Source organism: Meles meles, chromosome 2, assembly GCF_922984935.1.
Source record: "Meles meles chromosome 2, mMelMel3.1 paternal haplotype, whole genome shotgun sequence".
NCBI lineage: Eukaryota > Metazoa > Chordata > Mammalia > Carnivora > Mustelidae > Meles > Meles meles.
The window spans coordinates 384,102-402,329 of NC_060067.1; the positions used below are offsets into that span (position 1 = coordinate 384,102).

Genomic DNA, 18,228 nt, shown 5'->3' on the forward strand with positions numbered 1-18,228 from the left:
CAGTGTCTTGGTGTCATTCATTTTAAGGGTCATTCTCATAGTTTTGTTCCGGTAATTTGGTTTCTTCGCATGGCAATTCAGTTCTCTTTCATCTAAGAACTTTGAGACGGAAGAAAAGACTATAATGACTACTATAAGACACTTACGACACATTTGGCTAATCCTTTTTCTCTTTATCGTATTATCTGTAAGTATTATTAATGCTAATCAAGTAACAGCACCCTATGCCCTGCTTCCTAGCCGCACACGGGATGGGTTTGTGGCATTGATCTCCTTTCTCTTCTCAATAAGATTCAGGACAAGTAATAAACGTTCAGTCATCATGACCCACTTTTGATTAAATATTGATAAATGCATAAAGCAACTTTTTTTTCCACATTCATTATTCTATGTGTTCTATACACGTCATTTTGCCCTGATGAAAAACCTCAGTCCTGGTTTCCTTTGGTTCTCTCCCCACCCTTGAATCCATTTCATTTGTTGGGACGGGGAAGGAGAGGCAAAACTACTGGAGAGGTGTATTGTGCAATTCCAGAGACAGCAAATGTGAAGGCACCTTACTGGGCACTCGGCAAACCTGAGTGTTCTACCCCCTCTTCTCCTCGCCTCATGGAGTTGGGTGCTTTGCAAGGTTGCATCTGGGATCTGCTCTTTTCACACCTCATGTTCTCAGTGTCATCTACTCCCGTGGCTTCAACCGTCTCTTGGATGTCAGGGAGGACTATTATTTCCAGTCTCCCCCTTACTGAGGACGTTCTGGATGACTCTTCAGCTGCCTACTAACCGAGTCCATCTCGATGTCCCTTAGACCGTCTCTACCCCACATGTCAAATGCTATCACCACTTACTTAGCTGTTCAAGATATGAACTCTAAGTACCAAGAGTACCAGTGAGGCCTGAACTGACTGATCACACCCTTCGCCCTTCTCCTCACATCCAATCAGCCACAGGCTTCTGTCCCTTAAATTCCACTTGATAGCCCCAGTGGATGACCTATTGCTTGCTGCTGTGTCCCCAGGGCCCAGAACAATGCCTGACACCTGCTAGATACCTACTCAAATCATTCGCTGAACGGATCAACCTGTCCTCTCCTTGTCTTCACTGCCCTGGGATGTGGTCGGAACCTTCAGGATGTCTCCGAACAGTCAGGTACGCAGCTCCTGAGCTAGTCACTGCCCTGGATGTGGTCGGAACCTTCAGGAAGTCTCCGAACAGTCAGGTACGCAGCTCCTGAGCTAGTCACTGCCCTGGATGTGGTCGGAACCTTCAGGAAGTCTCCGAACAGTCAGGTACGCAGCTCCTGAGCTAGTCACTGCCCTGGATGTGGTCGGAACCTTCAGGATGTCTCCGAACAGTCAGGTACGCAGCTCCTGAGCTAGTCACTGCCCTGGATGTGGTCGGAACCTTCAGGATGTCTCTGAACAGTCAGGTACGCAGCTCCTGAGCTAGTCACTGCCCTGGATGTGGTCGGAACCTTCAGGATGTCTCCAACAGTCAGGTACGCAGCTCCTGAGCTAGTCTGCCTGCCTCTAGTAACTGTAGTTCCATTACCTTCTTTCCAATCCGTCTTAAAAACTTCCTGCCCCAAGTTTAACTGTGATCATTTTTTAAAAAGACCCCAAAATTTCCCTGGCCCTTCATAACAGAGCCTCAGTTTCCTTCTTTAGCCTATTCTCCTGTCACGTCTTCACTCTTAAAATTCCCTACTTCCACGACCTTCAGCACACAGACATTTTTTTAAAAATTTCAAATTCCAACTGCTCATGGAGGAAATAAAGCAAAAAAAAAAAAAAAAAAAGGATGTGTTTTATGACCCAAAATGTGGTCTATCTTCGTGAATGTTCCATGTGGGATTAAGAAAAATACTCTACTGTTGTTGGAAGTAGTCTGCAGACGTCAGTTAGACCCGGCTGACTGATGGCGCTGAGTTCAACTACGTTCTCACCGACTTTCCGCCTGTCGCCTCTGTCGGCGGCTGCCGAGGGGGTGCTGGTCTCTAACGGTGCATTCGTGCCTGTCCTTGCTGCTCCATCAGCGTTTACCTCCTGCAGTTTAAGGCTCTGGTTTTAACTGAGCACGTTATGATTGCATTTTCTCCCTTCTCTCTTAGCAAATCAATTGTGTCTATATTCTTAATTTCTTCCACCTTCCAGTTTGCAATATACATTTACAACTAATCGAAGTCCATATTCGAACACTCTGCTCTTTCTTGCGTAGTACAGCAATCTTAGGAGAGAATATTCACAATTTCTGCCTCCCATCATTGCTCTCATCCATTTTACTTATCCATACACTACTAACATTCAAAACTGTTGCTATTATTTTGAACGAAGTCATCTATTAGACCAATTAAAATTTTTAAAGAAGACTTTAGCTCCATCTCTTTGTTCTCCAATGCTCTTCCTTCGTCAGGGTTCTAACCCATCCCATTTCCTTCACTCTGAAGAACTTTCAGCACTCTAACACAGGTCTCCTGACAACAGGTGTATGCAGTTTTGCGGAGACTCTTCCTTCACTTTTAAAGGATAATTTTGCTGGATAATATCTTCTGTTGTTGAGTTTTTTTTTCTTTCAACATCTTAAATATCTACACTCAGTTCTTGCTTACATGGTTTCTGATGAGAAATCCAATATCATTCTTACTTATGTTCCTTTATAGAAAAGGCGTTTTGGGGGGCACCCGGTAGCACAATGGTTGATGATCAACTTCTGATTTTGGCGCAAGTGTTGATCTGAGTCATGAAATCAATCCCTGCATCAGGCTCTATGCTCAGCAGAGTCTGCTTGGGACTCTCCTCTCCCTCTGCCCCTCTTGCTTGTGATCTCTCACTGTAAAAACAAATAAATCTTAAAAAAAAGAGAGAGAGAGAGAGAGAGAGAAAAGGTATTTTTCCCCCTAGTTTCTTTCAAGGTTTTTGTCCTTGTTTTCTGCAGGGTGAACACGATATGCTTCGGTAGATGTCTTTGGTATTTATCATGCTTGTTCTTTTCTATGCTTCTTGGCCCTGCGGTTTGGTTTCCATCATTAATTTATGGAAAAAAGCCATTATTATGGGGCGCCTGGGTGGCTCAGTGGATTAAGCCACTGCCTTCGGCTCAGGTCATGATATCAGGGTCCTGGGATTGAGCCCCGCATCGGGCTCTCTGCTCTGCAGGGAGCCTGCTTCCTCCTCTCTCTCTGCCTGCCTCTCTGCCTACTTGTGATCTCTCTGTCAAATAAATAAATAAAATCTTTAAAAAAAAAAAAAGCCATTATTATTTCAAATATCTCTTCTGTTCTTGTTCTTCTTCTTCTGGTATTCCCATTATACTTGTTATAGCTTATACTACGTACTATGTAAGTTGGTTATATATCCAACTATGTCCCATAGTTGGATAGTTTTTGTGTTTTGGTGGGGTTTTTTTGCTTTTTGTTTTGCATTTCAGCCTGGGAAGTTTTTACCAACACATTTTCAAGCTCACTGATCTTGTTTTTATTCTTCCCTGTTTTACTGTCTCACTAAGAATACCGGTAGTATTAAAGAGCGTGTCCTATCGCTCTCCAATTCCGATGAGGACAACGACGAGGGTGATACTGGAGCCCTGTTTGACGTAATGGATTTGAGAAGGATTGTGTAATCTCATGATTTTAAATCTGTTTATACTTAACCTGAGTCCCCAGGCTGTGACCTTCAGAAGTGTTTCTCAGCCCTTTTTTTCCCTCCTCTTCTGTGACCCAAGAAGGCCATAGGGGCTCCAAGCGGAGGAGTAACTGCCCTGGCCTCAGGCCGGGTGAGGCTTGGGTAATGTAGTTCTCCTCAGAGGGCAGGCCTCTGCCATGGAAACTGCTCTGGGTGTATTTCAAAACAGTTACTTTCCCTTCCCCGGTCTTGCCTGAAACGCAGGGGATCCTGATCTCCATCCTGAGAACCTGATGGGGCTCCTGGGGATAAATCCTAGAAAGCATAGGGCCTTCCCAGAGAGTGGGCCCTCAGGGGGGTTAACTGTCAAGCTAGTTTACCCTCTGCCTCCAGGAACTCATCGAAGTTACCAGTTCCCTGTTCCTATCGGTCCAGGAGCTTCGGCTCCCAACCCGCTCTCTGGCCCATGCTTCCGTCTGCCTGTCCTTCCAGTTTTCACAGTAGTTTGCTCTGTGACCTCAAAATAAGAAAATCCACTGATTTTCAGCCTTTTCAGACTTCCTCTGATTGTCAGGATGGAGTGATGACTTCAGTGCTCTTCACATGTCGGAGCTGAAACTGGAAGTTGCCTACAAACTCGTTTTTAAAAGTCCTTTTTTTCTTCTACAAAGCTGGCCCGAAATAACCCTCTCTGAGGAGCCTTCCCGGACTCTAAGAAATGAAAAGCTCCTCCCTGTGCGCTCTGGAGCTTGGTGCAACCACAGTGTCCCACACGCTGTCGACCAGCTCTGGGGCCGCCTGGCTGGAGAACAGGTGCTATGGCGCGGCTCCAGGGTCATGGCACATGCTATAAACCCATGTCCACTGAAATGAAAGGAAAAGAACAAAACACTGTTCGCTAATTAAAAACAAAGTACTGCTTTTATTTGGCTCACGTCTCCATTTATTAGAATTACCACATTTGGAGAGGCACGAAGCGCTTTAAGTTTTACATGACTACAAAGTTATCACAAATCCCAAACTTTTTAGCCACGGATATTTCACTTACTCCGTTTAAAGAAAAAGCTTTCAAAACATCTGAGTTAGCTTGGACACAGACCCTGAACATACGGGAACTACAGGTTTTTAAATGCTTGCGCTTCCTGTTCTAACAATGTCTTCTTTAAATGGAATCCAGCATAAAAGGGATTGAAATACGTAAGGTCATGATGCAAATGCTTTGGAGAGACAGTGAAATTAATCTGTACAACATGGTGAAAGCTGTCGTGCGCACAGAGTTCCGCAAGCGCTCACTGAGCCATCTGCGCTTCCATGGCCTGCGCTGTCCACTCCGGCGCCGTCTGACTGATCTTCTCCAGCAGGTTATTCACTTGGAAACAAAGGGACTGGATCTGCTTGTCCCACGTTGGCAGGGCTTCCCGTGCTACACAGAAGAACAACACACACCGTTTAACATTACTCCATGAATGCTCAGCAGTGCAAGTCAAAAGATAAACACAGTAATACTAATTTTCAAAAATCCATTCCAAAAATCTTGGCTAATAAAATTAAGCTAATCAAGCAATATTAAGGAAAGTACCCAAATTACTGGCACAAAGTACAAACCCAAAAGCATATCCGCACAGATCCATGTTATTATTATTCGTGAAAACAAAAGAAAACCAACCAATCAAAGCACGTCAGTCACAAAACCACCGCCTAAAAGCCTCTCGGAACCCACCAGCAGTTTCTTGAGTCAGAAGATACTGCCACCTACTGGACAAAGCACATCTCTGTCTACTGGACTCTGGTCAAAGGCGCCTGGGTGGCTCAGTCATCAAGCATCTGCTCAGCGCATGATCCTGGAGTCCTGAGACCCAGCCCGGCATCGGGCTCCCTGCTTGGCGGGAAGCCTGCTTCTCCCTCTCCCATTCCCCGTTTCTGTTCCCTCTCTTGCTGTCTCTCTCTCTATCAAGTAAATAAAATCTTTAAAACAAAACTAAAGTAAACATGAAAACACCAGGATTTTCTCCACACCAGCAATATGCACTTAAAAGGGGAATATTCCACTCAAAACAGTCCCCAAATATACAAAAATGGACACTAAAAAAAACTGAAATAAAAAAATTTTAGTAAAGGACATAAAATAACCTGAGCAGAAGAAACGACAGCCCCAGACAGAAAGATGCAGTATCACAAAGAAAAGAACCGCCCTCCCTGTTCACACATACATTCTTTAAAATTAGGAAGATAATCCCCCCTTTCTCTGTTCTTTCTAACAGGACAGGATCATTAGAGTTCATACGGAGGACATGACGTCTGAGAACAGCCGAGATGGTCTGGGACATCAAGAATAGAGCAGCGCCGCAGTGGGCCCTGCCGCGGAGCAAGGGCTGCTCCAGGCGCGGACAGAACGACAGGAACGACAGGAACGACGTGAACGGAGCGGCAGAGCACTGTGTCAAGTGTGAGTGAGCGGTCAGCAGCGCACGACTGCTTCTCTACCAAGTATCCAGAACAGGCCCATCCACAGCGCGAAAATTCAGACAGTGGCTATGGCGGCCGGGAGAAGGAAGGAGGGACGCAACTGCTCAAGAGGCACGAGACTTCCTCTTGGGAAGACGAAACGTTTGGGACAAGGTAGAGTGGGTGATTGCACAGCACCGTGAACCCACTAAATGCTCCGAATTGCTCGCTTTAATGGTTCACGTCGGGGCACCTGGGGGGCTCAGTCACTGAGCATCTGCCTTCGGCTCAGGTCATTAACCCCGGGTGCTGGGATCGATCCCTGCATCAGGTGCCCTGCTCAGCGGGAAGCCCGCTTCTCCCTCTCCCACTCCCCCTGCTTGTGTTCCCTCTCTCGCTGTGTCTCTCTGTCAAATAAATAAATAAATCTTTAATAAATAAATAAAATGGTTCATGTTATGTAAATTTCAACTCAGTAAAAAAGACAGCAGTGGAAGGACAGGAGATGCTTTTCCAACAGTAAAATTTACTACAAATTTGTCTATTACCATATTGCTACAGATCAGTGGAACCAAACGGATCACAGAAAGAGATCCAAACACGTATGTAGAACCTAGTATTTGTCAAAGATCAGAAAGTATGTCTTACCTAATAAATAGTACTTGCAAATCAGCAATCCATCTTTTAAAAAAGATAAACTAGATCGTACCTTAAAATGATACACAAAAATAAGCTGTAGACAGATATTTCTGAACATAAATGAAAATATTTTTAAAATTTTAGAAAAGTATTACTTTTATCCCAAAGTGAATGAGATCTTTTGAACGAATATAGGAAACTAAAAAGCCATAAAATGAAAAATTGACATAGTTGTCTGCATAAGAATTTTAAAATGTGTTCATGGTACACAGTGCCTCACTTCAGAAACACAACTGATATGATTTCATAATTTGGTATTTGTTTTGTTTGTTCACCTTTTCAAAAATTCCCACCATTCTGGCTGTACTAGGCAATGAGGCCAGAGAGGAGCGACGGCAGACGTGAGGGGGAAGGCCAGAGGATGGGGGAGGTTTCGGAATGGGCCGGTGACAGTTAAGACACGAAGACAAGTAAATGGGTTCCAGATGCATCTGGGAGATAAAACTGAAAGGATTCTGGGCAGCAAACAAGAGGGACGAAGGACCAGGAAGGCTGGAGAAGCGAACAAGGCGGCTGCTGGCTGGCTGTGGAAGGGTCACAGGGAGGGGAGATAATGAATTCAATTTGGGGTATGTTCGTTCTGAGATGCTCAACAAACAGGCGGAAAAGACCTCGTAGTCAGTTAACACCAGCGGGTCTAGGACTCAGAAGAGAACCACGCGCTAGAAAGGCAGACGTAAGCACTGTCTGCATCCAGATGGCCACTGAATCAGGGAAACAGCAGAGTGAGGAGGGAAAGGCCTGGAGTTCGCCCGAAGCAATATTCATATTTAAAGGCACAAGAGAATCTACAAAGATGAGTGGACGAACACCCGGGAAAGGAGGAGGGAAAGCAGAACGGGTGAGAGATGAAAGGCAGGGGGTGGCGGGGACGGTTCGGAAAGCAGAGATGAGTAATGCTACTCAATATGCCGAAAAGTCAAATGAGGCCTGAAAGATAAAAATACCCTTGTTAAAAAGGGAGACACCCAAGTATGTTTAAATATTGGCGGAAAGAAGCCAACAGAGCAAGAAAGAAGGAAAACAAACGAAATAACTGCTAAGTTCAAGTTCCTAAGAAGCCGGTTTTGAGAGGGACGGATAACAGTCAGAAAAGGGATCCGAAGCACAAGAACTGGAAAGGGAGACAGAAACCACCTCCCGTATAACACAAAGGAAGAAAAGATATAATCACATGGTATTTAAAATTCAGAAGTTTTATAAATATGACCAAAAAGTTCACTTAATTTCACACTGGTAGATTTCTTTTTTCTCTGTGATACAGGAAACAAGGTTTACTGCTGAGAATGAAGGAGCAGAAAAGTCCGAGATTTACAAAAACTGAAATCTGAAATCCCCACTGCAGGGTAGGAAAAAAAAATGTGTCAAGAGTCTCAGGTACTGTTGAGAACCCACGACCTTGAATTTGCAGTGGTCATCAATCTGCCTGGTGTTCTAACTCCTCTCTGGCAACATCAGTAGCTACTCAAACACAGGAATGAAAAATGAAAAGAATGAAAAAATGGGTTCATTCAGGCGAAGTTTTCCTGGACAGCTGGAATGAAAAGTTAACAGGCAAGTCATCCAGGGCACCTGCGAAACGGTAAGTAAAACAGTGATCAGGGCTCCTGGGTTGCTGAGTTGGCTGAGCGACCAGTTCCTGGTTTCAACTCAGTCATGATCTGAGCCCTGCCCTGGGCTCTGCGCTCAGCATGGAGCCTGCTGGAGAGTCTCTCTCTCTCTTTGCTCCTTCCCTGTGCACTCTCACTCCCTCTAAAACCTTTTTTAAGGTTTAAAATAAAACCTTAAAAAAAGAAATAAAGATATAATGAATCGTGGATGCCAAGCCAGGGAGGAAGAGGAGTGAAGCAAGCAAGGGCTGGCCTGACCAGGAAAAGAAAACGTTAATGGACCGGAGGCTGCAAAGCAGTCTACGAAGTGTTGAACTTAACGGACACGGACTGCTAGAAAGACAGGAAATACGGTGAGAACAGGGTATCTCAAAATCAAATCTTAACAAGGAGCACGGTTCCAGGCACCGAAGTTCCATGGTGGCAAGGAAGTAGGAAGCGGGGCTGAGGAGGTAACAGACGAGTCAGGGACGGACGGAGCTGCCTGCCCCGTGAGTCTAACACGCTGCTGGAGGAAGTCCACGCGTTAGCACCCTCGTACGGGTGCATGATGAGTGCACCGCGTGCGCCGCGAGATGAGTCAGAGGGTGAACTGCTGAGTGAGAGGGTGAACTGGTTTACTGATTCTGGTTTCAAGTGCTTCCAGAGCATTAAAATGCAGCATTAGGTAGATTCATAAATGTAAGTTCATAAAAATTATTTCAAATTGTTTCTCTAGGAAGTAAGTTCATTCCAGTAGTAATACACTAGGTCAAAGGAATTGTTCAACAGGGCCTAATCCTAAGTACACAAGAGTCTCCTGCCACTTTATTATGACAGAAATAAGCAAAACCTCTTACTTTCAAAATGAACTATTCCATCAATCTGATCAATAAATCCATTCATACGTCCTTCTGTTATCATTTGTGATGCTATTTTTTCTGCCTGTTAAAAAAAAAAACCAAAGAAACAATAAACTCTCGTAAACTTTATCATATCTAACAGTTACTCACATATAAGAGAACGGAATCTCTTGGTTTAGCTACCCGCACACTTTCTATGTTCATCTGCCACTCATCACAAGATTAATCTCGTAAATCTGCCTATTTTATCCCCCAGTTCTTTCGGTATAACCCATTACTTTACGTTAACTGGGATCTGTTTTACTTGTGAGATTTTGGACAAGAGCCCAGCACTCTTACCAATTTCTTCCTCTGCTTAAAATCAAATTAATAATTTTTCTTCTCACGGAGATCCATACCTCAAAAAAGCCTATGCAAACTAGTTTTTCTTTTTACTTCATTTAAATTTGCAGTGTTTATCACCTAGAAAATTCTTTAAGAAAGTAGTATTTTTGAAGAAAGTAATATTTTGAAGGAGGAATGATGTTCAAATTTAAAAGGGAATTAAAAAGGGGTGCCAGGCATGGGACTCTTGATCGCAGGGCTGTGAGTTTGAGCCCCACACTGCGTGTACTGATTACTTAAAAAACTAAGCTCTTTTTAAAAAAATTAAATATATAGATAGATAAATAAAAATTAAAAGGATTTTAAAGACAATTAAGGGGGGGCTGGGTGGCTGAGTCGGTTAAGCATCTACCTTTGTATCAGGCCATGATCTCTGGGTCCTGGGATCTAGCCCCACATAAGGCTCCCTGCTCAGCAGGGAATCTGCTTCTCCCTCTCACTCTCCGTCTGTGCTTTCCCTTTCTTTCTCTCTCAAATAAATAAAATCTTGTAAAAAAAAAAAAAAAAAGACATTAAACGGAATCAAAAGGTCCTCCACCTAGCTCCTAAGGACATGTTTCATGTTTACTATGTGTAAGCAAACTGGCTTATGACTTGGTCATTTTAGTAATTCTGACCATCTTCACAATCAACCCTAAACAACTATACTATCATTTATTGTTAAATAATTAGTCTCAGCCTAAAAAGAAAGTATCTTTTAATGGGAACTTAAGCTTTGGTTCCCAAACGGTTCCACTTCCTGTACTATGCACTGAATGTGTACAAGTACAGTAAGTGTATTAGGAAATTCTAAATTAATATTTCACCAACAGATAAAAGGGGACATGACCCATTACTACATGATTTAAGATATGCAAGTTAGGTAAAAAGAAGTGGATTGCTTACTTCTACTCTTATTTAAAATTAAGAGAATGGGTTTTAAATGATACCTGAAATGCCCTCTAAATACTCTTGGTACTTTGTTGGTATTTGTACAGAGCCAACCAAACCTTTATCATGACTAAAAATGAAATTAATTTCCTACTAACTCAGTCAATTAAGATAAATCAAGCCTAAAAGTTACACCAGAATAGCCTAGAGAATGACCACAGTTATTCTTTCAAACAGATAAAATATTTAACCTTTTGAGTCAACTAGAGCGGAAAAAGTAAGGCACGTATCAAAATCTCCAGTTCATCAGAAATCAGAAAACACCATGAAGTGGACTGAAACAGACACTAAACAAAGACTCTCACAAAACAGGTATCATAACCCAGAACTCCTTAAAGATTTTCATTCTAAGTCACTTTATCATAAAATACAGTTTAAAAAAAGCAAAAAACTAGGACAATTCCATTACAGTACTACTTTAACATTCAAATAATTTACTTCCATTTTCCTGATGCTTTTAATGTGTATTTTTATTGCAGTTGCCAATATTTATCGATTACATATTGTAGTTTAGTCTAACTTCTTTTTTTATAAATTGGAAACAAGGAAATACCTTAGCTGCAGGGATCTCTAGAAGAGCTCCAAGTTCTTCGAAGGTGATATTATTATATAATTTGCTTGCAGACAACAAATTATGTTCAATAACAGCTCTGTCCAAGATGCTAGAACCTTAAACAAATGTAAATAAGACGATTACAAGCTTGAAACTTGTTTTATACTACTTTCTATAAAGGATTTATTTATTTGTTTGAGAGAGAGAGTGAGTGGGAGGGAAGGGGCAGAGGGAGCACAGAGAACCTCCGACAGCCGCCACGCTGAGCAGAGCCCGACACGGGGCTCAGTCTCTCAACCCTGATCGATCACACCACACGGTCACCATCGATCAGACGTTCAACCATGTGACCCAGGCGCCCCTTGTTTTATACTTTTATTTTTTTTAGAAGATTTTATTTATTTGACATGGCTGAATAATATTCCTCTCTGTGTGTGCATGCACGTGTGCATGTGTGTGTGTGTGTGCATACCCCTCTTCTTTATCCATTCATCAGTCAATGGACATTTGGGCTCTTTCCATGATTTGGCTGTTGCAGGCAATGCTGCTACAAACATCGAGGTACACATATTTCTCTGAATCAGTATTTTTGCATCCTTCAGGTAAATACCTAGTAGGGCAACTCCTGTATTGTAGGTTAGCTCTATTTTTAACTTTTTGAGGAACCTCCACACTGTCTTCCAGAGCGGCTACACGGGTTTGCATTCCCACCAACAATGTAAGAGGCTCCCCTTTTCTCCACATCCTCACCAGCATCTGTTGTTTCCTGACTTCTTAATTTTAGCCATTCTGACAGGTGTGAGGTGGGATCTCACTGTGGTTTTGATTTGTATTTCCCTGATGATGAGTGATGTGGAGCATCTTTTCATGTGTCTGTTGGCCATCTGTACGTCTTCTTTGGAAAAATGTTACCCCTTTTTTAACTGGATTATTTGTTTTTTGGGTGCTGAATTTTAGAAGTTCTTTATATATTTTGAATATTAACCCTTAACAGATATCACCTATAATATTGTACTAGTTTAAGATGTACAACATAATGATTTGATATACATATATACTGTAAAATGATTACCACAATAAATTTAACTAATACCCATCACTTCACATGGTTAATTTTGTGTGTGTGTGCGGTGAAAACTCTTAAGATCTACTCTCTTAGCAACTCTCAAATATAAAAACCTAAATAAATGGGAAAATAGGAAAACTTAATACTTTTCAGATGGCAATAATCCCCAGTTGATTTTTGGACTCAGGGTAATCCCTATCGAAATTCCAGCTGGATTCTTGGCAGACACTAACAAACTGATTTTAAAATTCATTCTATTGGGACTCAAAGGAGCCAAAACAATCTTGAGGGGAAAAACAGTTGGAGGACTCACACATCCCAATTTCAAAACTTGCTATAAAGACAGAGTAACCAAGACAGTGTGGTACTGGCATAGGGACAGGAACACAGAATGGAATAGAACTGAGACTCCAGAGATAAACTCGCACATTTACGGTCAACTGATTATCAACAAGGGTCCCAGGATAATTTAATGGGGAACTCACAGTCTCTTCAACAGTTACGAGGACAACTGGGTATCTGCATACAAAAAAATAAAGGTGAACCTTGATCTTACACCATATACAAAAATGAACTCAAATGAATCAAATGTCAACATGTACGAGCTGTAACTACAAAACATACAGACGAAAACAGAGCAAGTCTTCACAACCTTGGATTAGGCAATGGTTTCTCAGCACAAAGTACAGGCAACAAAAAGCAGAAACAGATACACTGGATTCCATCAAAATTAAAGACCTCAATGTCTCAAAGGAAACCACCAGAAAGTGAAGAGACAACACACGGAATGGGATAGAGTATTGGCAAATCATCTGGTAATGATCAGGTCTAGAATATATAAAGAATTCCTACAATTCAGTAATAAAAGGACAAATAACCCAGTTTAAAAACTGAAAAGGATCCAAACAAACTTTTCTCTGAAGATATACAAACAGCCAATAAGTACATGAAAAGCTTGTTTGGGGAAAGGCAAATCAAAACAATGCGACACCAACTTCACACGCACGAGGGTGTCCAAGTCAAAAGCACGGATAATAAACATGAGAGAAAATATGGAGAAATCAGAACCGCACACACAGCTGACAGGAATGCAGACAGGAGCAGCTGCTTTTGAAAACAGTCTGGCACCTTTTCAAAGGACTAACCACAAGTTATCAAATGTCCCAGGCATTCCACTCCTAGGTGAATACCAAGGAGCATTAAAAACCTGTGTTCATACAAAAATTTTTACAAGGAAGACGGTGGAGGAGTAGGAGACCGTAATTGCATCTGGTCCCAAGGCTCAGCTAGAGATAGCCGTCAGATCATTCTGAACACCTGTGAACTCAACCGGGACGCTGAGGAAAGAACAGCTGCAACTCTACAAACAGAAAAACGACCACTTTCTATAAGGTAGATGTTGCAAAGAAGTCAATCAAGGTAGGGGCGCCTGGGTGGCTCAGTGGGTTAAAGCCTCTGCTTTCGGCTCAGGTCATGATCCCAGGGTCCTGGGATCGAGCCCCGCATCAGGCTCCCTGCGGAGAGCTTCCTCCTCTCTCTCTCTACCTGCTTGTGATCGCTGTCTGTCAAATAAATAAAATCTTTAAAAAAAAAAAAAGTCAATCAAGGTAATACATGGGAAGACAGATCATGGTGGGGAAGGCGGGGGGTGGGAGCCTCTGCCCACTGGCTAGCCGCAAGTGATGTAGAGCAGTGGAGCACAAAACCAGAACTATTAGAAGTCGGCTCCAAAGCCAAAGAAATGTCGAAAGAGAAAACCAAAACGGTGGCATCACAATTCCGGACTTCAAGCTCTATTACAAAGCTGTCATCATCAAGACAGTATGGTACTGCCACAAAACAGACACATAGATTAATGGAACAGAACAGAGAGCCCAGAAATAGACCCTCAACTCTATGGTCAACTAATCTTCGACAAAGCAGGAAAGAATGTCCAGTGGAAAAAAGACAGCCTCTTCAACGAATGGTGCTGGGAAAATTGGATAGTCACATGCAGAAGAATGAAATTGGGCCATTTCCTTACACCACACACAAAAATAGACAAAAAAATTGGATGAAAAACCTCAATGTGAGACAGGAATCCATCAAAATCCTAGAGGAGAAAACAGGAAGCAACTTCTTTGAACTCTGCCACAGCAGCTTCTTGCTAGACACATCTTCAAAGGCAAGGAAAACAAAGACAAAAATGAACAACTAGGACTTTATCAAGATAAAAAGCTTTTGCACAGCAAAGGAAACAGTCAACAAAACCAAAAGACAACCAACAGAATCAGAGAAGATATTTGCAAATGACATATCAGATAAAGGGTTAGTATCTAAAATCTATGAAGAACTTATCAAATTCAACACCCAAAGAATAAATAATCAATCAAGAAATGGGCAGAAGAACAGACATTTCTCCAAAGAAGACATCCAAATGGCCAACAGACACATGAAAAAATACTCCACATCACACTGGTCAGAATGGCTAAAATTGACAAGACAGTAAACAACGTATGTTGGTGAGGATGTGAAGCAAGGGGAACCCTCCTACACTGCTGGTGGGAATGCAAGCTGGTGCAGCCACTCTGGAAAACAGCATGGAGGTTCCTCAAAAAGTTGAAAATAGAGCTACCCTACGACCCAGCAATCGCACTACCGGTATTTACCCCAAAGATACAAATGTAGTGATCCAAAGGGGCATCTGCATCCCAATGTTTATAGCAACAACGTCCACAATAGCCAAACTATGGGAAGCGCCTAGATGTCCACTGACAGATGAATGGATAAAGAAGATGTGGTATGCATACAATGGAATATTACATAGTCGTCAAAAGCATGAAATCTTGCCATTTGCAATGATGTGGCTAGAACTACAGGGTATTATGCTAAGTGAAATAAGTCAATCAGAGAAACATAATTATCATATGATCTCACTCATATGTGGAATTTAAGAAACAAAGCAGAGGATCATAGGGGAAGAGAAGAAAAAATAAAACAAGATGAAATCAGAGAGGGAGACAAACCATAAGAGACTCTTAATCACAGGAAACAAACTGAGGGTTCCTGGAGGGAAGGGAGATGAAGGGATAGGGTAACTGGGTGTTGGGCATTAAGGAGGTTATGTGATGTAATAAGCACTGGGTACAGACTGATGAATCACAGACCTGTACTTCTGAAACCAGTAATACGTTATACGTTAACTAACTGAACTAAAATAGAAAAAATTTTACATGAATATTCACAGAAGCATTATCAATAGCCCAAAGTGAAAATAACCTAAATGTCCATCAATTGATGAGGAAATAAAATGCAGTATATTCACATACAGAATATTATTTGGCAATAAAAAGGAATAAAGTATTGATAAATGCTACAACATGGATAAATACTTTGCCAAGTGAAAAGCTATATATTGTGTGATTCCATTTATATGAAATGCCCACCACAGAAAAATCTAGTGAGCAGAAAGCAGATCAGAAGTAATGTTACACAACTTTAAGAATACAAACAATGAATTATAATTTTAAAAAATTACATCTCAAGATTGCTATTGTTAATGCCAATCAACAAAAATGTCCAGAAGAGATAAATAAGAAAAACAGTAAGGTCTGAAATGGGAGAAGACAACGAAACATCTGTCCTCCCTTTATAGTCCCATGGGAGAGATTTGACGATCATTTGCATCCTCAGGGGTCCTAGGAAGCATCCTTTTTAGAAAGAATCTTTTCACATTTTTTTTTCATAGCCAGAAAGTTCAAAGTCAAATGTGAAGTTTGACTCTATCACTTCTGGAAACTTTTTCTTTTTAACTATCTTTTCCAACCTGTTAGACATCTCAGAATATCAGCTGCTCAGAATACATGGAAAAGAATTTAAAAGTAACAACAATCAAAGCACATAGATACACACTATTTATAGGTGGGCTGCAAACAGTCAGAGAGGCAGGCAGAGAGGGGGGCAGGAAGCATGCCCCCCGCTGAGCAGAGAGCCTGATGTGGGGCTCGGTCCCAGGACCCCGGGATCATGACCTGAGCAGAAGGCAGAGGCTCTAGCCCACTGAGCCACCCAGGCCCCCCCAGAATGTATTTAAATAAGATTGGAAAAAAAAAAACTGTTCAGGAGAATCACAACTGCAAGACTGTGAAGGAACTTTTCCTGAGGATTGCATAATGAATATCCTATAGAAAAAATACCTCCTTTAGACAGAAAGATGAGAATCAACTCGTTTGCTTCTTAAAGTACAAATTAAATGAAAAATTCAATAGCTGGTCACTGCAATCCCTTCAGTGATCTGATCTAACTCAGGGCAGTAAGACCGGGTGAAGTGTACACCTTCCAGCAAACCCCTGCATATGTGACTTTTTACAGCTGAATTCTCTGTGGTATAGGACGATGTTGAATCCAAGGAAGTAGGTCTAACGGATCTGCATTTATCTTGACTTTTTTCATGTTTCTGACGCTCTGTTTATATTCTTATTATTACGTATGTCATTGTTTTCAGTTACTTTAAAACCTCTGTAGACAAACATATATAAAGTGGCTGATGTTACAAACAAGCAACTATTAAAAACTTCTCTGGAAAAGTAGCCTAGCGAGCAAATAGATCCCTTAATTAGGAAACATGACACCAAGTTCTATTCTTACTGGCAGCACTTTCACCCTGAATAACCGTAAGCAAGCTACTGTGCCAAATTTTACTCTATCTAAAATAGGACTGGATAATTACACTGTTAAAAACTGATGCTTAAAATTAATTAAGGTTGGGGCACCTGGGTGGCTCAGTGGGTTAAGCCTCTGCATTCAGCTCAGGTCATGATCCCCCCCCCACATCGGGCTCTCTGCTCAGCAGGGAGCCTGCTTCCTCCTCTCTCTCTGCCTGCCTCTCTGCCTACTTGTGAGTCTGTCAAATAAATAAATAAAATCTCTAAAAAAAATTAATTAAGGTACTTATCAAAGGGTTTGAGTTTTTCAAAAACCAGTCACTAGGGGCGCCTGGGTGGCTTAGCTGTTAAGCATCTGCCTTTGGCTCAGGTCATGATCCCAAGGTCCTGCATTGAGCCATGTGCTGGGCTCCCTGCTCAGCAGGAAGTCTGCTTCTCCCTCTCCCACTCCCACTCCCCCTGCTCGTGTTCCCTTTCTTGCTGTCTCTCTCTGCCAAATAAATAAATAAAATTTTTAAAATTTTAAAATTTTAAAATAAAAATAAATAAAATTTTTAAAAACAAATAAATAAAAATAAAAATAATAATCAGGCACTATTAACACAGGCTATAGTTCTGCCCTTATAATCTCTGAAAATGCATTATTCTACAATATGCTTTCCAATAGGGCTATTTTTATTATTTAAATTTTATTATTTTTATTATTTAAACCCTATCTGGATACAATACTCATTTTCAGTCAATATAATACTCCTTTTTGGTCATCAAGTATTATATAAAAATATTATAGAAAGATATCAAAATGCTTCAAATTTAACACACTTGCCACTAGTGTGTACCTAAATATTTGCTTCCACAAATTAAGACCTGATCATTACCATCAGCGGTAGTTGCTTTTTGGTGAGGCATTAACATGGCAGCAAACTCCTGAAGTTGATTTCCTCTGATGATCCTGTCTAGGTACATTTTCTCTAGGATCCCATAAGCAGCAAGTTGCTGGCACCTTTCATCCTTAAAAAGAGTGGCTAGCATCCGAGAACGCTGCTGTCCTAAGGGAAACAAATGAGCATCAAATATTCTCACAACCTATTTCTCCAATAAGAAACTACGTTATACTCCATTTTTGCCTACTAAAATACAGTCAGTTGTCCTGATTTGTGGCAGCTATGTTCTACAAAGTTACTGCCAACAGAATTAGTGAATACTCAATTGCTCATCCAAAAAGAATGAGTGATATGTATTGACACATAAAGACTGCCAATATACAGGTAGGAAAAAACAGGTTACAAAGTGTGTGTATCATGCTACTGTTTATTAAAAAAAGAGGATACAAACAGATGCTATTACACGAAGGAAACCCAAGTAACCAGTAAAAGTTCTTAAGAACTGGGAGCAATACCATTCTATGTATTGCCTTTTCAGTAACAAAAATACAA

The 18,228-nt window shown here is 41.5% G+C and overlaps 1 protein-coding gene across 3 annotated transcripts in view; it reads right to left on the reverse strand.

Annotated features, from left to right (window-relative positions):
- Positions 1–4,529: 4,529 nt before the first annotated feature.
- Positions 4,530–18,228, reverse strand: part of COPS4 (COP9 signalosome subunit 4) — a 51,884-nt gene continuing 38,185 nt past the window's right edge. For 2 of the 3 annotated variants that reach the window (XM_045996074.1, XM_045996064.1), the window contains exons 7-10: positions 17,671–17,841; positions 11,084–11,199; positions 9,214–9,298; positions 4,530–5,043 (exon numbers count right to left, since the gene is read on the reverse strand). In XM_045996074.1, coding sequence (XP_045852030.1) covers positions 4,910–5,043; positions 9,214–9,298; positions 11,084–11,199; positions 17,671–17,841 — 506 coding nt within the window. In that variant the 3' untranslated portion in view covers positions 4,530–4,909. The remainder of the gene's footprint in view (positions 5,044–9,213; positions 9,299–11,083; positions 11,200–17,670; positions 17,842–18,228) is intronic. The other variant, XM_045996082.1, reaches the window with a different exon arrangement.